The following is a 23538-nucleotide window of genomic DNA, read 5'->3' as shown; positions in this document are numbered from 1 at the left end:
AAGAATAAACATTTAATAAAATAATACGCTCTTTAAAAATAAATAAAGTTAAGTTTATCTTACTTTTGCAAGATGAGCTTTAAGGGTTAGACGACTTCCCACGCTGATAGAAAGTGGCCAAAAAAAGCGATCCAACCATTCTCTCAACCGCATCAAGCTTTCCTATTCCGCTTTCATTTCAAATGAAACGGCTCGCCTGTTCTTTAAACTTTACACTAACCATATAAAACGGATGCACGAGATATTAAACAATAAAAATGTCAAAGCGCTGGAGATACAGTACAGTGTGTTTACACATGAACTAGAAAGAGGAAGCCGGATATCTTCTTCGGGGTGGATGCTGGGTGAGATCTCACTGCGCCACACGCCGGTAGCGGCGGACAGAAACACCACAGTACTGTCCTGAACTCGGAAAAAGGTGCACACAATACAAAATCTAACTTACAGCAATGTCTGAATATTTTTTGACATCCCGAAAAAAATGTTCCTATCTACTAGTTTTCGTAACTTGAATGTTTGTAAGTAGGGGGGCTTATCTATTGTTAGCGGCCCTTTTACTGTCAGGATATTGCTGTTATTGTGACATCATCCTGGAGCTTTGCTACTCGAAATTAAATAAAATTAGACTAAACGTCGTTGTGATTACCGTCGTTACCGTACACTTAGGTGGGAATCCGGCTGGGCGTTCCCGTTTAGTTGGCCATTGGGTGGGTCGCCGGGCGGAACAGGCTGAGAAAGGGCCTGGTGAGAGCTCGGCCCATGGTGGCCAGGAAGTTGGTGGACGGAGGCGCACCCCTGCCAAGTAGGTCAATCTGCACCTTGAGGTGCCTAAAAATGGCATCGTCAAAATACGGGTCCTCCAGCATTGCAGGCATTTGGGAGGAGTCGAATTCCTTGGACACTTCCTTAGCAACCATCTGGATGACTGCATCGTAGGTGTCCATGTCAGTGAGGGCGGCGGCCATCTTCGGGGTGATCTCCTCTACCGCCCGTTCGGATAGACGCTTGATGACGGGCAGGATGGCGGTGATTTTGGTGGAGGACCTGGACTTCCAGGACAGGCGCATGACAAGGGTGGCGATCAGGGCGCTCACCAGGCTTTTCATGTGGGCCTGGTGCAGGCTGCTGGTGGGGGAGGGGTACTGCCCGCTGGAGACGCTGCTGGATGGCGCCCCCGCCGGGCTGGACCCATCATCCACGCCGGTGCCCTCGGCCTGGCTCATATCAGAGATGAGAGTATCAATCTCGTTGAGGGCCCCAGAAACCTCCACACGGCTTTTGGCGTTAGAGCGCAGAACCTTGAGCCACAGGTGCAGCTGCTGCATGTACTTCTTGATGGTGTCATCGGTTATGGCATAGAGAACGTTGCAGTAGGCATGGTGGCGGATGGACTTGGTGTCATCCTCCTGCGCTGCCATCAGGTGCTCGTAGACCGTATCGGTCAGCTGCCGGCGCTCCTCCTCCGTGCAGGCTTCCGGCTCCCAGTCCATCATGCTGGATGTCAAGCTGTCGAACTTACTGCTTAGCTCGTCCTCCGACAAAGGCTGCGAGCGAGGGCGTGACTTCTGGCTGCTCCTGGTGGCCAGGCGACTGGACTTTCTGGAGCCGAGGTTGACCACAAAAGGCGGTTGGGTTTTCTGGAACATGCTCTTTAGTCCAGCCATCATCTTCTGGAAGCGAGAGCGCCCAACATTGTTCAGGGAGCTGCGGACCACCAGCTCGTTAGAGCGAGTGGACGATTTGGGGCGGGATGAAAAAAAACGTTTGACTTTGGCCAGGACAGCGCTCATGTCGATGCAGGGCTTGGCCACAGCGCGTCTGGGTGCTCGCTGCTGCAGCTGTACCATGGTCTGGACAATGTCCTCAGCTGCCATTTCAGCGTCCCGGGAGCGCTGGGCTATCTCTTCGCCGGGCTCGTCGCGGCCTTCCTCGGCCCATTTGAGCAGGATGGCGGCCACTGAGCGGGTGGCTGCCTCTACGTCCACTGGGGTCAGCCCACTCATCCTGTAGAAGCGCTGCGTCATTTTACTCAGGTAGGACAAGCACTTGTGGGCATGGCACACCATCTCGTATAGTGTGTTGACGCTAGACATAGTCGCGTTTACATAGAGCAGCGGCTCTGATTGGCCCTCGCTGCTGCTGAGCGCCGAGCTCAGCACCGAGTTCATGCGCACGTTGGCTTCTTTTTCGATGAGCGCCGTGAAGCGCTCGGCACCGGCAAAATCCACCTGAGGCACGTCTGCGGCAGCGGCAAAGGTGCTCATGATGCTGTCGCCAAGCTGCGGCGTGCACTTCTCAATGGCGCTCGTCATCTGGTCGGGGGAGACTCGGCCCTCCAGGTGCTCCACCAGGACCGGGACCACCAGGCGCAGGACCTCGGTGGCCACCGTCTGCACTATCTCCCCACACATGTCGGCCAGGATCATGTCGATGGCCGGGTCACGGACACCAGCAGCGAGCAGTGCCCAGTGCGCCGGAGTGATCTTCAGGAAGTGCTTCTCCGTCAGGGACAGCAGGACCTGACTGGAAATGTAACTGGCTTGGTTCTCCATCTTGATTGCAAGAAAGAAGGGAGTGCTTACCAAGTGCAGAAAACAACGTTTCTCAGAAGACGGGGGAGCTTTGGGTGACGATGTCACACTTGATGTAATTGTGACGTCGCTCTTTGACCAGGCCTTATGTCGTGTTTGACACAAGCGTCTTTGAAGGGCGCATGGCTCTCTGAAACATCGCTAATGCTAACGATTATATGAGTAAATGATGCATCAGCTTTCATTTACAATCCACTGAACATTGGTTCAAAACCGGTGTCAATCAGATCTACAAGTCAGGTCCCCAATCAGCCAGTTGTCCATGCCTATTGGCCTGGACAGATCTATTGACACTAACAAAGATGTTATATAATGAAATTGTGAATATGCTTGATTGCTATTAAGATTTTCGAGAAGGGTTGTTCAAACCTCACATTGTGCTTGCTGTTAAAAAAGTCATATTGAAATATAATATTGTGAATGTGCTTAATTGCTGTTGAGATTGTCATGATTGTTTTTTCTGTTATTAGTGTCAATAAATTTGTTCAAACCAAAAAAACCTCTGTGCATGCCCTGTGGCTAGGACCTTGACTCAGCCTCTTGGCTTTGTAGTGTATTATGATTTGACCGATAACGGATAATGGATAATTGATAAAGAATATAGAACAATAAACCTCTACAAAATCTCCCCCCTCTTTCTACACGGCAGAGTGGAAGGGTCAGTTCACGGTGAAGCTCTGTTAATAAAAGCCTATTTAACAATCAACTAAACATTGGTTAAAAAAAAATTGTGTAAATTGTGTTTGCATGTCAAGCCCTTGATAGTTCAGACCTAGCCCTCTTACTGGAGAGCTTCGAGTATTTGATGAATCAGCCTTCACTTACAATCAACTGAACGTTTCATGGTCTCCAAGTCAGGCCCTGGATAGTCCCTAATTGGCCAGATTTCCTGATCATTGCTTGAAATAACGGTGTCAATCACGTCTTAAAGTCAGGTGCCTGTCCTGTTCGGACAGTTTTTATTATCTGCTTTCTCTAACATGCCCAAGTCACACGGTTGTCTCACGGGAAAGTTCCTTTTGATGAATCAGCTTTCATTTATCAACCGATCATTGTTTCAAAATAGTTGGCAATTAGGTCTCCAAGACAGGCCCTTGATAGTCCTTATGCAAACTGTTTTCCAGGTCTACCTTCTCTAAAACGTCTAAAGGGTCATCTCACAGAAAATCTCCTGAAGCCTGATAATGATTCTGAATATTAATTTGAGGTGTGTAGAAGGAAATGCCTGATGAATGTAAGTGAAATTTCTTCACGATCAATAAACAAACCAATGCTGGCAGCATTTTTCCCTCCAAATTATTTATTCAGTGTTTATACAGAATTGTGATTTCATTTCCATGTCCTTATTGTTCAAAACCCAAGAAGAAAACAGTTTTTAAAGTAATACAAACAAGACAGTAATTTTTCTTTTGACAATAACTCATTGCTTTACCGTTTAGATAATCTTTAGAAGAATTGTCTTTTGAAATTGAGTACAATAGATTTCAGAGACACTGAGGTTGTCATGTCACAATGTGGAATGAAATATTTTCCTGACCACAAAGTAATAAAAACATCACTTTGTGGCGTTTTTTCATTGCACCGTGAAAATGCACATATGCTATTGGCTGAACTTCCTCTCATAATGGCCAATTTTTTTCTCTTTTCAGAAAAGAATCTTGTGTTACAAACTTTTGTTTGTTTAGCTATGGGTCCCAAAATTTTCTGTGATGCTAAAGGGAGAAGCAAAAACCTGATAACCATCAAAACAAAGCTTTCGATGATCAAGAAATACAAAGAAACCACACAAATAATTACCCTTGCGAAGAAATATGGCTGTAACCAATCTACTATCTAGACAATTATAAAGAGGTGATTGAATTTTTAAAATCAGTTTTAATTTGAATCTGCCGTCACATCCCTTAATGTGTATTCACCAACTAACTCCACTGAATTGGCTCAAGTCAAGTCATACCAAAGGTAACTAAAATTCAATTTTTCCTTTACATGTTATCTAATAATTATATACACACATATTACATGTTAGCAGTGCTTAGTATGTAATATTTTGTAATTTAAATATTTTCCCCTGGCATACCAGGGGTTCAGAATGCATTAGCTAATCAGCATAAGTGTCTATCCCCTGCTACACGGCAATTTCACTTTGCAAACGGCACCCCAGAATGGATTAATGATGTATCCCATTGGTCTACAATACTTAGCTATTTAGTAATGTACACGTAACCACAGAATTAAGTTGCAAGCTGATTGTCATTGTGCTTATCTAATGGAAAACCGATCCTCTAACCCAGGGGTCGGAAACCTTTTCGACTAAAAGACCCATTAAGCAAGACACACCATATATTTCAAGACAAAATTCAACAAAACCGCCAAACCTGCTCTCCAGAAAAGAGCTAATTCTTCAGATCATTTTATTTCATTTTATGATTAATAAAATACATGACCCTGCCTCAATATAAATATACCACATTTGTCTCTCTCTCCCGCAGTTACTTAAGATTGTTGAAGCTCATTTTGGCCGTCATTTTTGTCATAAATAATGGTTTTAATACCAGGTGCAGGAAGAATTATTTTGCAAAATGTCACAAAATACTGGATACCAACGTATTTACCTTTGGCGCAGATGACGCTGGGAGAGAGACAAAAGGGAGCGCGTGTGCAGTGTGCATAGCTCCGCCAATTACATACAGCTCACCCAATCACTGTACTTAAGACTGTCCCCTATATACACTGGACCACACATAACTGCAGTTTCGTGTCGGCTTTGCATGTAAAACAATTGGTTTTACTCATGCTAAAAATGGAACAATAGAGAAAATTAGCATTAGTTTGAATGTATCTTTGGGTCAGATGTACTCATGTGAAGAGCCGTAGGTTCCCGACCCCTGCACTAATCCTAAAAAAATAATAGTTCAGACACTACTGTTTTCAGCCAATCAGAACACAAGGCAGACGACAGCCCTGCCCCTTTTTGTATCACACATAATGCATGGGATATTGACTTCACCATCCCAACGCGCATAGGATTGGTGGGAATCGAAACAAAGTTATTTGTTTCACAGTAAGTGTTTTACTTTTTTTACGTTGCTGTTGGAACAGTGAGTTGTCAATATGAGAAGTTTGGAAGTTACTGCAGCCGCTTTACTTGCACTTTCTTTGAGTATATCACTGCGCTCTCGTTGGCATATTTCGTTACAGTATGACAAAAACAAATACAAGCGAACGCGGCGTTTCGTAATGAAACCAAAAAGCTTAAATTATTATAACCTTTATATGCCATTATCTTCCACAAATCTGAATCTATTTCTATCTGTAGTTAGTACAGGGCTTCTGACTTCCTCATAGATAAAAAGTTTGAAAGGTTATAAGCATCCTTGGACACCTTGATGCCACGAATATAACTCTGTATATAATAATCTAGACCCTTTTTACGGTCTTTCGCCATACGTTTGAGAAAAAAAAAGAAAGAAAACATACAAGAAAATATACGACTAAAGAGTCGCTCACTTTTGTTTCGGCTCGCCCTATTTCCCTGCGTGTGATACCGTAACTATGGCGGACGTGGCTTAGCGCTCACTGTCAGATCAATTAATACAAAATGAATTCTCAATAAAAAAATAAACACTGTAAAGTCTTAGAGGTTTAGGTTGTCAACGTAACTGAAAAAGATAGTTGCTCTTTTATTTTGGCGAGTCATCCCAGGAACCAGTCACGCCCCACCTATGGTGCCTCTGCAAATGTATCCTGAGGTTCTGCTTGCCGGCAAATCTCTTGTCGCAATGTTGGCAGGCGAAGGGCCGCTCGCCCGTGTGGACGCTTTGGTGTGTTTTAAGGTGACCTGATTGCGTGAAGCGTTTTCCGCATTGGCCGCATACAAATGGACGCTCGCCCGTGTGGACGCGAACGTGAGTTTCCAGGCCCTGCGCCGAAGAGAAAGCTTTGCCGCAGTAGTTGCAAATAAAACGCCGGATCCCAGACTGGACCAGATCCAGAGGCGGGGCCACGTTTAAGTCCCCCGTGGGGTGGCAGGGGAGGATGCCGGCTAGAATGTGGGGCAGGCCACGATTGGCCCATTGAGGGCAGAATTCTGTCCCGGCGGCATCTAAGGCCCGGTCCGGACTTGAAGAAAATGTTGCTTGGCTTTTCGACTCGGAAACCAAATCGTAGATGTTGTCCACAGAGTTGTCGCCGGCGGCAATGGAGGAGCCGGGAAAGCTGTGGGAACTATGAGGCAAGACTTTCATGTTTTGTTCCCAAGGACTTGAATCGTCTGACGAGGGGACAGCGACCATCCCTGAGGAACCAGCTTTGTCCTCGGGCCCCTTAAACGCCTCTTCCGATTCTGCAAAGGAGCCAAAGAACAAACGCTCACCTTTACCTACAACATTCTACGATACCCGTAATTGTTTTTTCAAATTTTGACGACTAAAATTATTGTTTCAATTTCAGGATACTCACCATGCTCCTCTGGCTGAAGCGCACCAGTATCATCCTCGACGCAATCCACTTCCTGTTTGACCAGAATCTCTTCCTCGCTGCCTTTGGCGACAGGTGGGCTGTCCTTGAAGAACATTAACAACAAATTATTTTGAATGCACAAAAATATATATATATTTTTTTAAATTACTACTTGCGATGATGGTGATTATGACGAGTTGTCTCTAAACGGCCTGTCTGTTATTGGTCAACGTCAAATAAGATGCTGGTATGCTATTGGTTTATGTCACAGAATCATGAAAATACCAATATGCTATTGGCTTAACTTCCTCTGATGCTCCCTTCCTTTTACGTTGTTTATTTCAAACTATCGTTCAACAAACTAGAATTTGTTTAGCTATATATTCCAAGTGTACAAAGACTCAAAGTGATGCTAAAGGGATAAGCAAACACATAATAACCACGGAAACAAGCTTGCAATTAACGAGAAATACGAAGATGCATGGTGACCCTTGCTAAGGAATATGACCGTAATCAATCAACCATTGGGACAACTACAACACAGCAGGAAAAAACAAAACTAAACGAAATATATTATAACAGTTTAGTGTGTTCGTTTAGTGTGGTCATGGCCCTTTGGAAGAAGCCTTTTTGAGGCACCTGTAGCGCCGACCAGAGGGTAATTGGTCAAAGAGGTGGTGGTCAGGATGGGAAGCGTCTTGTACAATGTTGATGTCTCCACTATGGTATTCTAAGCCGGCAATGTCCTCTAGACTAGGCAGAGAGCAGCTGTTCATCTTTTGGGCAGTGCTGATTACTCTCTGCATGTTTTAAGTCTGCTGCCATGCATCCAGAATATCACACGGCAGTATTTAATGATGGGGCAGCACGGCGGCGCAGTGGTTAGCGCGTGTGCGGCACAGTTCTAAGGTCTTGGGAACCTCCTGTGTGGGTTTAAATCCAGCTACCGGACTTCCTGTGCGGAGTTCGTATGTCCTCCCCGTGCTTGCGTGAGTTTCCTCCGGGCACTCCGGTTTCCTCCCACATTCCAAAGACATGCATTTCAGGTGGATTGGCCGGTCCAAATTGTCCCTAGGTGCGAATGTGCGAGTGAGTTGTCTGTCCCTGTGTGCCCTGCGATTGGCTGGCAACCAGTTCAGGGTGTCCCCTGCCCACTGCCTGATGATTGCTGGGATGGGCTCCAGCACCCCCGCGACCCTATTGAGGATAAGCGGTGCAGCTAATGAGATGAGATGAGTATTTAATGATATACAGTACATGTACAGTATGTCACAATGGCTAGTACAACCCTCACCTTTTTGCAGAGATTTCATTATAATGTATGATTGAACAACACTGATGAGACATGGCGCTGACACAATGAAAGGTAGTCTGTGTAAAGCTTATATGGCTGTGTACATTTATTCTTCCCCTCAAAAAACACATAATATAGCCGTTAGGAGCTAAAACCCCGGTAATAAAAGTGAGTACACCCTAAAGTGAAAATTCCTGCAGTGTCAATATTTTATGTGGCCACCATGATTTTGCAAAACCACCTTAATATTCCTGCCCATTTTACCAGAGCCTTACAGGTTGCCAATGGAATGCTCTTTCACAACTCCATGACAATATAATGTAGCTGGGGGATATTCGAGATTTTCTCCTCCACCTTCCACTTGAGGATGCTCCAAAGATGTTTTGTGGGGTTTGAATTTGGATACATGGCTGGCCAGTCCTTTACCTTAACCATTAGCCTCTTTAGAAAAGCCATGGTAATTTTAGGCTGTTTGGGGTTGTTGTCATGTCTGACCACTGCCCTGCAACCAAGTTTCCGCAGGCCAGGGAAAATTTTCTGCTCAGGTATTTGCAGGGCATGCTTGAGTTCATGTTTCTCTCAACAAAATGCTACTCCAAAGTCCAGTTGCACTCCTGCAGCCCCAAACCACGACATTACCACCACCATGCTTAACTGTAGGCACAACACATGCATCTTTGTACTCCTCACCTGGTTGCCGCCACACATGAATCACACCACCCAGGCAAAATAAATTAATCTTTGTCTCATCAGACCAGAGGGGTATTAGTAAGCTATGACCTTTGTTGACATATCCTTAGCAAACTTCTAGCGGGCTTTCTTGTGGACAGCCTTCAGAAGAGGCTTTTTTCGGGGGTGACAACGATACAGAGCAGTTTGATGAAGTGCACGCCGTGTGGTCTGAGTACTTACAGACGCCCCCCCCCACGCGCGCAAAAAATGCGTGTATTCAAGGAATTTCAACTCCTTGCCCTGCAGAATTCTCGTGCCGGCGTGATGAAGGGGCCTATCGTGGAAGGAGAGCCGGAGCTAGCGAAGCGGCTAGCGGCGTTATAAGTCTTCGGTACCATCCGTAATCATGGTAAATGCGAACTCACGACCAAATAAGATCATCGAGTGCTGGTGGAAAACATCGAAGCGCACAGGGAGCGCAGTTGCTGTGTTTTGCGGAAACGTGGCTCACGTTTAGCATTCCAGACGCTAACGTTTAGCCACCCGGAGCAATCCGGCTTCAACGCCGCTAAACAGAGACACGAAAGCCGGGGGGAATCGGAGAGGAGGCGGACTTGCTAACACGAGGTGGTGTATCCCTGGATTTTCACAAAGAAAAGTTTTCCATCTGCCGCAGGGATGTCAAACTTTTGGACTGGCGTGACGTCATCCACGCACCCCTAGGGCATCGTGTTCATCTGTTAATAAACAACGGGGTAGACTGCTGGAAGTGTGAATTTCCCTACGGGGATGGATAAAGTATCTATCTATCTATCTATCTTTGTTTGGACATCAGGGGTGTAGTTTATTTAGAGTGTAATCACTTTTGTGGCCAAGAGTCTAGATATTGATGACTATATTTCAGGTTTTCTTTAGAGGGGAAAAATACATTTCCACTGATATGAGCTTTACACAGACTTCTTTTAATTGTGTCGAAGCAATGTTTCTTCATTATGGTTCTCATAGACAATATAAGGAAATCTTTGTAGAAATGTAAATGATACACTCACGTTAGCATTACATTACTAAACACTATTTTGATGTTTTATTTGAGATAGGTGTGGTTCAGGAAGTGTTCACTAATTAGCATGGGTTTCTATTCCCCACCATATGACAATTTCACCTTGTGGTCCCTGCCTCAAAACAGGTTAATTTTGTAGGCTAGGGGTCAACTCTACTTTGTTGTGGTAGGAAAAACAATCCATCAAAAAGTGTGTTTACGTTACAAACCTCTGCAACAGAAGGCGTGGCTTCTGCCGTTGCCACTGACGATGAATGCCGCCTTGGTTTTTTCCCTTTGCGGCCGTTGAGCGACCTATCGACTGCGCCTGATCATTAGAAATGCATTGGACAGAAAAACATAGCTTTAGTTTGAATACTTTTTCAAAATTCAAGATGATGCATTAAAGTTTTCATATCTTTTTTTTCTAGTTCAAATTGTTTTGACCCAGTTTAACGCCATCAATCTTGACTCCTGCTTGGCATTAGGCATATTTTAGGTGTTGGATTTTTTCTAAATGTACTCATCACAGAAACATCAAGGTCAGTCTGAAACAAGATGCCCGAAAACGATAAAGTCGGCGCAGCTCATTAAATCTTTTTAAGGTCGCAAAAATGGCTTCATTTCATAAAGGACAATCCATAGAATGCACCCATCCACCCATTATCTGCACCGCTTATCAGTAGGGTCGCGGGGGTGCTGGAGCCCATCCCAGCCATCTTCGGACGGTGGCCAGGGGACACCCTGGACTGGTTGCTAACCAGTCACAGGGCTCATAGAATCCAACCATGTAAAATACTTCAAAACACATGATAATGCCGACAGATCAATAGAAATCCCCCATAAAGCATGTCTGCTTGAAATTTGTTTCGCTCCAAAACTCCACTTTAAAAATAGACCTGTAAAATGATTCCCCAAATTATTCCCAATATGGCAGTTAGCCTTTCGATCGCCACCTTTTTCGGCCAATAGCTGGCTGTTTTTAACGGTCGACAGCCCGCATTAGCCTATACGGGCCTGTTGGATAAAAGCTCCGAATATCTTTGACCAATAGTAAAAGATTCAAATGATGATTGACGCATTGATTAGCCAATGAAATTTCCAACATAAATGTATACAATTTTACTATCTCTATTCAATTTAGAGCTGCAACTAATTGTGTACAGATAAATTTGTGATTCATTCTTACGCACCATTAATACACAAAAGGTGTACATGATAATCGATTTGACTTGTGAAGAGTAAAATCAACTGAGCTCAACAGTCATCATTTAGTTCTTGGTCTGGTAAGCTATGATATCAGGGATACGATGCCAACTTTGTTATGAAAAACAAGTCCCTGTTATAAATCACCCACAATTTTACCTCTCATCCAATGTTCCCTCTAATTTTCCACGGGTCTGAGCGCTCACACAAAGTCGGTGAGCAACGCTTGAAAAAACAGTGAGCAACCATAATCCCAAGTGTGGCAAGATAATTAATTATCAAACATGTCCAAAACTTCGCAAGTTTCCGGCAATGCAAAATTATTTTTTTACTTTTGAATGAATTGACTCATGTACTATTGCAAAGGTAGTACGGCCTACAAACGCCGTTTGTTCTTACAATTATTTCACAAGATATCCATTTCTTTTTATTTCCTGATATATTTTGTCGCATATTAACATTATAGGGGGCTTATTTAGTCGGTTGTAAGATACAGAACTGTACTTAATCAAATTTTTTAGTGGAAGGACAATGTTGGCAACAAGATTCACTTTTTTTTTTTAATTCCTTTAAAAAAATCTCATTGTGTTTATTTTTTCCAGGCTGTTACTTTTTTATTTTTGTCCTCTATTTACTTTTTTCCCTACATTTCTTTTTTTTTCTTTCTTTCTGGCTTTTTTCTAAAATTTTCCTTCTTTCTTCTCTTCCTTTTGTTTCTTTTTTTCTCAACTTTTCACTACTTTTTCATTTAGGTATTTTTTTCTTTTTTGTTCTATTCCCCCTTCCTTTAAGTCATTTTGTGCATAATTTTACATAATATTTGGTCATGTTGGGATTAAAGAAGCAAAAACAACAAGAAGAGCCGTTTAGGACCCAAAAGAGCCGGTTCGTTTTAGTAAGCCGAGCCGAAGAAGCCGGTTCTCGACAAACTCTACCAACTTTACTCAACTTCGTTGTACTTCCGACTCGACTTCAGAGTACCGCATTTAGGACACAACGTCAGGGGAACCCGTGTATTTTTACCTTCATGCACTGTAACTTTGACTTAAGTCGCTTCTTAATTAGTAATTTTGAGCCCTCATTTTTGTGCGCTGGCTAGATTTTCTTGTGCGCTGAGAATGTGCGAGCAGTGCGCAATTGCGCACGCGCGCATCTTAGACGGAACACTGCTCTCATCTAGTTTTCAAAATCCCGTCTAAACTTATAAAGTACTGTACGTATAAAAGTTATGTTTTCTTGTAATCCAAAATGGCGACCACTTTGATGTCACGTGACACCCTAGGAACCTATAGCGTTAGGTTTCCCTTTAAATCTAGTCGGCCAGTACGCCTCACCGTTTTTAGGCTCCTCGTCGTCGGGCGAGCTTCGTCTTTGGTTTCGGGCGACGATGCTCTCGACAAGGTGGAGCTTGTCGCGGAGTTGTTCGTTCTCCTGTCGGCTGCGGGTAATCTCCAACTGGAAGACGGCGTAGCTTTCGTCCAGGAGTCGGCAAATTTCCACCAAGGCCGTTCTGGTTACTGCCTCCATAATATTTGCTAATTGCGAGTGCAACGTCGACAAGCTCTTCATCGCTACCGCAACAAACGCGCTCTTAAATTATAAATTACCTTGTATATAAGCGAAATGGCGATCGTTTTTATTAAAACGAGTGTGTTTCAGAGACCGGCAGACATCTTTGTTTTTGTCCTTGTCGTTTCCGGTTGGAGCTGTGCATTTGCGCAGAGTGCTCACTTCCGGGTACAGCTACGGGTTCTATTTTTTTCCCTTAAAGGGACAGTGTGTAATATTTTGTGCCTCCTAGTCAAGTCATGTTTTTGTCTCATCTCATTAGCTACACCGCTTATCCGCAGTAGGGTCGCGGGGGTGCTGGAGCCCATCCCAGCAGATCATCGGGCAGTGGGCAGGGGACACCATGAACTGGTTGCCAGCCAATCGCAGGGCACACAGGGACAGATAACTCATTCGCTCATTCACACCTAGGGACCGGCCAATTCACCTGAAATGCATGTTTTTGGAATGTGAGAGGAAACCAGAGTGCCCGGAGGAAACCCACGCAAGCGCGGGGAGAACATATAAACTCCGCACAGGAAGTCTGGAGCAGGATTTGAAACCACGCAGGAGGTTCCCAAGACATGAACTGTGCCGCACATGCGCTAACCACTGCGCTGCCGTGCTGCTTCATGTTTTTGTAATATACCTTATTCACAAGAAGTCTGAAAGGGCTGTACAGATTGCAGACTATTATTACACTATCCACTGATCTAAAAGCTACACGAGGGCAAGGAAAAACTCAAAACCTCAGCATGAAGAAAAAAGAAACCTTGAGAAGAGGCCACACATGAGGTAATCCCCCTTCTAGGATAACCAGGCTGCAATGAATGTTGTGAGGGCATCAACAAGATCCGAACATTCCACTGCACTGGGGCACAAACAGGAAACGCTCTCAAAACTGTGATTCCATCAAAAAACAATGGCGACCAGATAAAGGTGCTGTATTTGAGTCAGTAATCGATCAAGCGATAAACATTACTGCTATAAATCGCAAAATCCGTCAAAATACCACATTTAGAACACAGCGTCAGGGGAACCCGTGTATTTTTACCTTCATGCACTGTAACTTCGACTTATTTCACTTCTTAATTAGCAATTTTGAGCCCTCATTTTTGTGAGCTGGCTAGATTTTCTTGTGCGCTGAGAATGTGCAGGCAGTGCAGCTTAGAGGGAACATTGCCCGCCACACTATACGATAGAGTGACACCTAGTGCACAAATATTACACAATGTACCTTTAACTTTTTCAGTTTGTGTAGTTATACCCGTAATTGTTGACATTTCTTATCTGGAGTTTTACGATTTCAAATTCCTGTTATTTCAATCCATTCATAAACTGTATAGGGAAAGAACCTTTAAAATTGCAAGGTTTGCTATGGGTTGCTTCAACAACGTCAGAGAGAAACATGATGAGCTTTAACAATATGCAAAGCAAGGCTCACTTCGTACTGCGGTTTAAACTGGTTCTTTGACACAATACTACAAACCATTTTTCTATAGAACTTCGAGTTGCTCCAACATTCTAGACTAACATTACTTAATCAGATTTACCCCCAGAAAGATTAATTCCTAATATATATATATATATATATATATATATATATATATATATCAATTAAGGTTTGAATATCAATGACTGTAAAATATAAGTCAAAGCCAAAGGAAACACAGCAATCTTATTATTATTGTTATTATATCAACAACTTATTATTAAAGTAAACTTGTGCAAATAATAAACACAATTCACCATTAGAGTTCACTTTAGCATAGAAGGGAGTTGAAGCGTGTGTATTGTAAGAAGACATTACGGAGCCTGAGGATGAATTTTAGCCAGTTACAGGACATGAAACTTGCTGTTAAACCCTGAGAGAGACAACAAAAGACGAACAAGCTGGATGCACCTGGAGCAGCTGAAAAGAGCCAATAGCTGAAGTTGGTTAGAGGTGGTGTAAGTGCCTTACAGCAGGTATATCAGGGAGGGGCCATAGTCAAGTCAAGTCATTTTTATTTGTATAGCCCTAAATCACGAAGAGTCTCAAAGGGCTTCACAGATTATTACACTATATTACACAGACTATTTTTCAGCCGACGAGAAGAGTAGGTTATTCATATGCTATGGAGTAGAAGTGAGTTTTAAGTTTAGATTTAAACATTTCCACTGAGGTTGCAGATCGGATCTCAGGGGGAAGAGCATTCCACAACACGCTCTCGAACCAGCAGAACACTTCTTTGCTCTTGGGATCACCAGAAGACCGGCACTTTCAGATCGTAGGCTTCGGACCGGGCCATAGGGGCAGATCAGATCTGAAAGATAAGAGGGAGCAAGTCCATGTATGATTTTATATAATACTAAGAGAACCTTGAAATCACATCTAAGGCTAACTGGGAGCCAATGCAGGTTAGCCAAAATCGGTGTTATGTGATCGTACTTTTTTGTCCTAGTTAAAAGCCTCGCTGCGGCATTTTGTACCAGCTGAAGAGACTTGATTCTAGACTTTGGGAGACCAGAGAGTAGTGCATTACAGTAATCGAGACGGGAGGTAACAAATGTATGAATTATAATTTCCGCATCCGACTGAGACAGTAAATGAGTTGTATTTTTTTAACGTAAAATGCATGCATGCGATGAATGTTAAAAATGATATACTTTTACTTTGTGCAGAAAGATTTGATATGCCGATCTTATATGAATTATGTGTAACGACCCTCAATCGTGCGCGACACAAGGGTTCACAGTCACTCGGTTTATTAATTAAATAATACAAATAAGTCAGGGTGTCTGTGCACGACTTCATACATCATCAGCACGAGGTGAAATAGCTGACAAAACAGCAGACAACATGCAAGCATATTGATAGTGAAAGCTTAATAATACCAATCAACATAGCTTTCCCACATACGTTCATTCAATAAACAATATGAATAAGTAAGAGCATCTGTGCACGACTGCATACATTTAAATCATTAACAAAAATACAAAAACGGGACAACACCGTGGTGTGGTTGCATTGAAACAAATTGCATCTCAGTCATTATCATTTCAAGTGGCATTACTTTACTTTTAATTTGTGGTTTTTTTATGCATTATTTAGCACAAACTATATACATCCATCCATCAATTATCTGCACCGCTTATCCTCAGTAGGGTCGCGGGGGTGCTGGAGCCCATCCCAGCCATCTTCGGGCAGTGGGCAGGGGACACCCTGGTTGCCAGCAGGTTCCAGGGCACATGTCATGTTTTTGTCTCATCTCATTAGCTACACCACTTATCCGCAGTAGGGTCGCGGGGGTGCTGGAGCCCATCCCAGCAATCATCGGGCAGTGGGCAGGGGACACCCTGAACTGGTTGCCAGTCAATCGCAGGGCACACAGGGACAGATAACTCATTTGCTCATTCACACCTAGGGACCGGCCAATTCACCTGACATGCTTGTTTTTGGAATGTGGGAGGAAACCGGAGTGCCCAGAGGAAACCCACACAAGCACGGGGAGAACATACAAACTCCGCACAGGAAGGTTGGCAGCTGGATTTGAACCCATGACCTCAGAACTGTGCCGCACACACGCTAACCACCGCGCCGCCGTGCTGCCCACTTATATACATTTACATACAAAAATAGTTCATGAAAGCAGCTCCTGTATTTAGCAAAACATGAACTTTTACCCAAACTGATATTGGGCACAGCTTACCTCCAGCACGGCAAGCGCAGAAGCCCACAAAGTGCCAAACGAGAAAGATAGTCGCACACGCCAATGGCTTAACAAATAAATGTGGTACCACAGTTTTAACAGTAATGCAATAAAAACACAGATTTTGTGAGAATTAAAAAAAAACTCTCAAAATAATAAAATTTAAACTCTGTTACATATGCATTTTTAATAAATGATGATTTTCTGATCATGTAACAGTATTTATGTGATTGGGCAGTTTTAAACATGTTTGGGCTGCAGTAGCCCAGATACTCTTGAGCACCAAATGAAATGATCTGCATTTTATATAGCGCTTTTCAAGTCAATGACTTCTCAAAGCGCTTTACAATGTGCTCCACATTTCCCAATAGCGGTCTTGCAGCCATGTAAGGCGCTAACCTGCTTATTGGGGGTAATTGAGGGTTCAATGTCTTACCCAAGGACACTTCGACATGTAACACGGACGAGCCGGGATTCGAACTGGGATCCCTTAATCCTAAGACGATCGCTCTACCTCCTGAGCTACTGCCGCACCAAAGCAAACTTATTGAAATCCATGGCATGAAAAGAATATGTAAAAGGACTTTGAAGTACTTTCACAGATGTTCTCTCCTGCATGCATGAAAGATATGTCGGGTAGTAGTAGTACCAATGAAAAATTAAAAGTAAAAACACGTAAACAGCGTTAAATACATTGTAAAGCGCTTTGGGAGGTCTTCAGTGACTTGAAAAGTGCTTTATAAATGCAGACCATTAAAAGATTGTTGTGAGCTGCTATACAATACTGTACACACTGGCGCTTTAAAGACGTTTCATGTTCTGTTGCCGTTTCCACCAACCAGCGATTGTTTTTACCAACAGGGGTCGCCAGAGTTCTGCGACGGGCAGGTGACCTCTCCCCGGCGATGACGCCTTCCTGCCGGGCTCAGCTGAGTTCGGGACAGGGCGGGGATTGAACCAGTGACTGCGCCTCCACTTTGCTCGGCGCGACGGAGGTGAGCTGAGAAGCCGCGAGGGAGGCTCAAAAACAGGCAGCCGGGTCCCAGTCCAGCCGGTCGGCATGCGGAGCAAAGTGCGACCTCGCTGCTCCGTCTAAGGTCGTTTTAAAGCGAATGCAGATTCGGGTGAGTTATTCTTTACTATTTTTTTCTAGATTATATACTTTGTTTTTTATATTTTTCTTCGAAGCAAAAAGCCTTTCTACGTGTCACATATCTGGGATGAACGTCACGGCGAACTCGCTTGGGATTTTCCCCCAGCTTAACCTTTGCTCGCCTATATATGTCGGTGAGCTTTTGGTTTTTTTTGCAACTCACCCCTGCATTTATTTCTAAAAGGGAGCTTTTTAATTCGGCATGCATGCAAACACGATGAGTTGTTTCTAGATATGAAAAAAAGATGAAATAATTTCATAACCTGACGTCACCTCCACCGTTCAGAGGCAACTACAAGGCACTTCACGGCACTTTAAAAGTGAAATTATACATATAAATAGAAGTTTTTAATCGTTGGCTGTGCGCTGAATTACTACAAAAACCAAAATTGTTCCGTTGCAGTTCATTTCGTAATAATTCCGCCTGGCGTAGTGAGCGAAAAGTCAATTTCTTAAAACGTCGGCGGATTTTTAGGCAGAGTTTGGAATGAAGATGGAAGTCGATTACGTCACAAGGAAACTATGAGAAATTGTTTATAGAGATTATGTAAACATGTTTTAAAACATTAAATGGATCAATTTGACAGTACATTTGTGGTTAAAGTAAAAAAAAAAAACATCATTAAATATTATTTACATGCCCTAAATCCTCAGGGTGTGAAAGATGTAAACCGATGACGTCACAAGTCAAAGAGGATAAATTATTTGGAGTCTTTGGATGACAGAAAAAAATGAAACTTGTTTTGGCAGTCTATTGAAGGATACAGTTGTAAAACCAACTTGAAATAATCATTTTCACTAAAATAATTTGGTTGCACTCATGCGGTGCAACTTTTCCGCTGACAATTTTTGATTGCTCTGATGAAAAAAAAAACCCAACAACAACAACCCTAAAGTGTCTATTCAATCATTTATTATGTTAGCCAAGTGCCTGCAGGCTTTAGATCACCGCGAGCTGTATTGTTATTGTCAGCTGCACGTTTGACTTTTTTCCCACTGTTTTTTTCTCTAGCCACTCAGGTTAGCCACTTGGCTGCAGGCTATGGTTTACTGCTATTGTTTTTGTGAGCTGCTTCAGAGTCACTCGCCTTCCACAGCTCCTCATGCAAGCAACCGTCACCAAGCCCCATTATTCAGGCATCTTTGGCTTTTTCTCCCACTTGTTTCTTCTTTAGCCACCCATTTTAGGCACTTATTTTTGTTCTATTTGATATTACTTAATTTTATATTATGACCTGAACCTATTAATTTAAACGATGGTAATTTATCTTGCAAATCTTCTTGCATAACCAGGATGGCACTTTTTGATTTTGATGAGTGCATTTCTCATGCAAATGACAACAAATTTTAATCTATTCTAGGCTATGGCCCGCTGTTTATAGATATTGTAGGCCGCGTCATGTAAATGAAGATTACCTTGTCTTTCAGTGTCACTTGCCTTTCACAGCTGAGCCTCTGAATCAGGCATCTTCCACTTTTATCCCACTTTTTCCTTCTCTAGCCACTCATGTCAGTCACTTGGCTGCAGGCATTGGCTCACTCGCTATTGTTAGCTGCTCTCGGTTCTTTTTTCATTGTCACTTGTCTTCCACAGTTGTTTTTTTAAACGTATTCTGCAGAGTCCCGTGATTCTGCCATGTTTGACCTTTCTCCACCGTTTCTTTCTTTAGCCCCTCATGTCGTTGTGTGCCGTGATTCAGGGTCCTGACGCTTAAAAAATGTTACCTTCTTGCAATCTTTTACTGGCTTTCTCAGTAGCTTCTCCCATTAGTGGCTAAAGTTAGCCACTTACACCAGCTCTGACCAACTCCAGCTGTTGCCTCTTTTCAGTCACTCTGGGTCTATCCAGCTTTCTTGACTTTTGTTGTTGCTCACCAGCGTTCATGTCTTGTCACTGGCTGAAATTCATATTGAGAACATTTTAAAGTACCAAAATTACTTTTGATTTGATTTAGGCACCCGTATTTTTCAAAATGGTACCCTTCAGGCTTCTCTAGCAAGTGTTTTTTTTTTCAATGCAAACACTTCAGCTCTGATCAATCTACAACGACCTCTAGTGTGGTTTTATTAGACACTGTCAATTTGAATAGGGTGAGGGATGGGAGGACACTCCAATGCATATGTGAGATTTTAAATTATTTAAAAAAAAACACTCCTAAATTGTGATGAATAAAATTATACTCAATAGCAGAAACATTTGCGCATCTTAAGTATTTTTTTTTTAATTATCTGATGTTTTAGCCTTTTTTAAGTAAAATTCAAAACATGTTCTTGAATTAATCCAAATACTCTAATGTAGCAGATGTTAGCTTGTTCTGCTACTTTTCAGACTTTCTTTAGTGGTGAGGTTATTTCTCATTGATCATTTTTAACGTTGACCCCTTTTTTTCCCCCAGCGCCACCAGTGAATGTGTGACCTTGTGCCTCCATAGAGGGCAAATGAGTAACAGCGCGGGGACGAGGACGGATGGTCCTGCCGGACACATGGCAAATGGAACGGTTCCGGGGCCAGTGCCGGTTCCGGCACCACCAGACCGTCCGGCCGTCGGGTCGCAGCCGTCCTCCCTGACGGATGTGACGGAATTGTGGCTGAAATTCGGAAAAACCTTTGCCGCCATCTTGCCCATCTATATCCTGGGATACTTGGAGTTCAGCTTCAGTTGGGTGCTGATTGGACTGGCGGCTCTTTTTTACTGGAGGCGGGCCCACGGCTCCAAAAACTACCGGATCAACCGGGCCCTGGCATTCCTGGAGCACCAGGACAAAGTGGTCAAGCAGAACATGCCCACCACGGAGCTACCGTCCTGGGTGAGTCATCGACGGGCCGGGGCTGATAAAAACATACCGTCTCTGTGCATTTAGTTTTATTTTTTATGCTCAGGGTCATCATAAGGCTGAGCAGTGTATATCAGGGAGGTACCGTAACATTTCTTAGCCATGCTGGAAGGACAAATAGGACAAAATGATGACAATTTAAAAGCTCTTGTAGCAAAAAACTAAATATGCATTGACTGTGTTTTCTTCTCGTGCAAAACTCTCTTATCTAAATCCTACCCACACCCATGCCCATAAATCCATAATACAAAATCCTTTTTTTTCTTTCAATTTCCCCTTAGCAATTAAATGATTTATTTTACCTTATTTATAATTGTCTTTGGATTGGATAATGCAAGTTAAAAATGATGAAACCCCATTTCAATGTATTATGCAGTTTAAAATGTTCTGCCTCCGAGCGACACAAAAAACTTTCATGAAGTAAAAAAATGAACTACAAGACCAATATTCTTTTGCATAAAAAAACAATAGGTTTAGAATTTTTTTTTTCTTTTATATAGTGGAATCTCTACCCAGTAGTTGTGTCCCTCTTTGTCTGCCAATCTTGCTGCTATGCTGTGCTCTTTTTGCACCTGTTTTCGTTTTCATTTGACAATACAGTGCCATCTTTTGGTCAAATATTACTCACTGGGGATTTAAGAGATGTTCCCTCTTTAGTGGCGAACAGTGATAGTACAACTCAAAATGTATGTTTTTTTTTCCATATTTTGGATATTTTTCTTTTTTTTCTCACCTTTTCTTCATTTTTGTACGGAATTTTTGCGAGGAATATATTTTTGGGCGGTTCAAAACTCTCGTATAAATGGTAAATGGTCTGCATTTATATAGCGCTTTTTAAGTCAACGAAAAACTCCCAAAGTGCTTTACAATGTGCTTCACACTTACCCATTCACACACACACTCTCACACCAATAGGGGGTCAGCCATGCAAGGCACCTACCTGCTTATTGGGGGCATTAGGGATTCAGTGTCTTGCCCAAGGACACTTCGACATATAACACGGAGGAGTCGGTAATCGAACCTGCGACCTCTTGATAAATCAATCATTCAAAAACGGAAACAAAAGCCCTGAGCAAGAATTTAATTATTATTTTTTAAATTCCCTATAGCAATCCATTTTTATTTTATTGTATATTTTCAGGCAAAAAAAAAGCAACAATTATGAATCATATTCATGTTGCAGGGTCGGGCTGTTAAAGATAATTTTGCCCTCAAATAATTAATTCCGTCCCCTTAGGGAAATTAATTTTTGTCGACTGTACCGGCGGAATACAAATGCCCTATTTACAGCACCTGGTAATCCCAGGTGGTCTCCCAACCGAGTATTAACCAGGCGCGACTCTGCTAAGCTTCCTGAGATCTGGTGTTCTCAGGGTGGTGTGGCCTGAATTAGGTAGACTGGTGGCTAGCGCTATTACAACTCAAAACAAAGTTTTTTTCCTTTTACATTTTTGAGGTTTTCCTGTTTCATAATTTTTTTTCATGTTAAAAGGCGCAGTCGCCGTAGCTGGTTCTATTTGTGTTTTTAACACTACGCAGGGTGCACCGCCCTGCTGTGGCTGCGTTCTAACAACACAGACAAGCATACAGATGTTGATTTAAAAAAAAACAACAGAAGCAAAACTAGTTTCGTTGTGGTTTATTTAAATATTGATTACAAAGTAAGGGCAGCATGGCGGCGCAGTGGTTAGCGCATGTGCGGCACAGTTCTGAGGCCATGAGGTTGAACCTCTTGTGTGGAGTTTGCATGTTCTCCCCATGCTTGTGTGGGTTTCCTCCGGGCTCTCCGGTTTCCTCCCACATTCCAAATACTTGCATTTAGGTCCAATTGGCCGGTCCAAATTGTCCCTAGGTGTGAATGAGCGAGCGAATGGTCTGTTTGTCTGTCCCTGTGTGCCCTGCGACTGGTTGGCAACCAGTTCAGGGTGTCCCCTGCCCTCGGCCCGAAGATAGCTAGGATGGGCTCCAGCACCCCCGCAACCCTACTGTGGATAAGTGGTGCAGAAAATGGATGGATGGATGATTTTAAAGAGCTGGTGCAAAACAGAGTTTGGTACTCACATTTTTTACTGTAATCCATATCAAACAAAACTGTCAAAATCCTCGTCCTCTGTGTCTGACCAGAACACCTTTGCTAAATCTCTTTTGGAAGGTTTATTTTCCTTACTTTCAGAGGCACTTGGAAAATGATGCAGAGTTTTGCGAAGGCTCGAACAACAGTCCCAGCACACGTTTACAATCTATTCTTTTCATTATAATCTGCTGGAAGTTTCTACGCCACCAGAGTCCTGTTCCGGTTGGAAAAGTCACACCGTTTCATGTAATGAAAGCACCAAGACGATAACAATTACTTTCAAATTGCTAGATAAGCTATCTTGTTAGCATCCACGAGTACTTCCGCAAACAATGGATGTATTGACGTCCTCTGTCTTCTTCTGCACAAGTGGGAATTGGTGGCATTCCCGCAGGAGACGTATAGAAGTCATAGGAAATCGCATACAAGTCGCATTTAGTTGGAAATATGAGCGATTTTACAAAAAACATCAAATCTCTCCCAAAATGTTGTAAGTCTATGACTCTGGCAAAGGCTAGAACCTGTGACCTCCCAGTCTTGGGGCCGGCACACAACCGTCAGGCCACTAAGCTGGTTACATCCGCTGCTTTACATCACATACACGGCAGGGCGCACTCCACGAAAGAGCGTGCCACACAATTTGAAGAAAATCAGAGACTTTTATGTACCCCTTATGGTTGTGAAAATACGGTAATTGCTGTAGAAAACACTCTTGCATTAACTGATTATTCAAGGACAGATACAAAACTGCAAATAATCGTTTACAAATTTATCATTGAATAAAAATATATATTCTCCACATCCATCCAATTATTGTATTCATTTTACTTCTTCTTTAGAGTTTTAAATTTTATCAACGTTAAAAAGATAAAATCGACTTCTGTGGCTACAAAAACTGAATGTGCGACTTGTAGTTCAAATTAATTTATAAAGACACTTTATGCCCTGTTTTTAAGTGACAGTGTGTGAAATTTTG

At 42.9% G+C, this 23538-nt stretch overlaps 2 protein-coding genes across 3 annotated transcripts in view; one reads left to right on the top strand and one right to left on the bottom strand.

Annotated features, from left to right (window-relative positions):
- Window positions 1–3897: 3897 nt before the first annotated feature.
- On the bottom strand, window positions 3898–12980 carry LOC148375144 (uncharacterized). The gene is made up of 4 exons (XM_088345053.1): window positions 12595–12980; window positions 10285–10382; window positions 7050–7152; window positions 3898–6933 (listed from the first exon to the last, which is right to left on the bottom strand). Exons 1-4 carry the CDS (start codon window positions 12827–12829, stop codon window positions 6272–6274), a joined length of 1098 nt encoding a protein of 365 aa, XP_088201179.1. The 5' UTR covers window positions 12830–12980; the 3' UTR covers window positions 3898–6271.
- Window positions 12981–17429: 4449 nt separating this feature from the next.
- The window catches only part of esyt2a (extended synaptotagmin-like protein 2a), a 45505-nt gene continuing 39396 nt past the window's right edge, over window positions 17430–23538 (top strand). The window contains exons 1-3 of one of the 2 annotated variants that reach the window (XM_088345040.1): window positions 17430–17624; window positions 17689–17787; window positions 20050–20461. In XM_088345040.1, coding sequence (XP_088201166.1) covers window positions 20093–20461 — 369 coding nt within the window. In that variant the 5' untranslated portion in view covers window positions 17430–17624; window positions 17689–17787; window positions 20050–20092. The remainder of the gene's footprint in view (window positions 17625–17688; window positions 17788–20049; window positions 20462–23538) is intronic. The other variant, XM_088345031.1, reaches the window with a different exon arrangement.

This window comes from Urocampus carinirostris, chromosome 1 (genome assembly GCF_059441175.1).
Source record: "Urocampus carinirostris isolate Australia breed hairy pipefish chromosome 1, RoL_Ucar_1.0, whole genome shotgun sequence".
Taxonomy (NCBI): domain Eukaryota; kingdom Metazoa; phylum Chordata; class Actinopteri; order Syngnathiformes; family Syngnathidae; genus Urocampus; species Urocampus carinirostris.
This window is presented reverse-complemented; position numbering and strand designations above follow the sequence as displayed.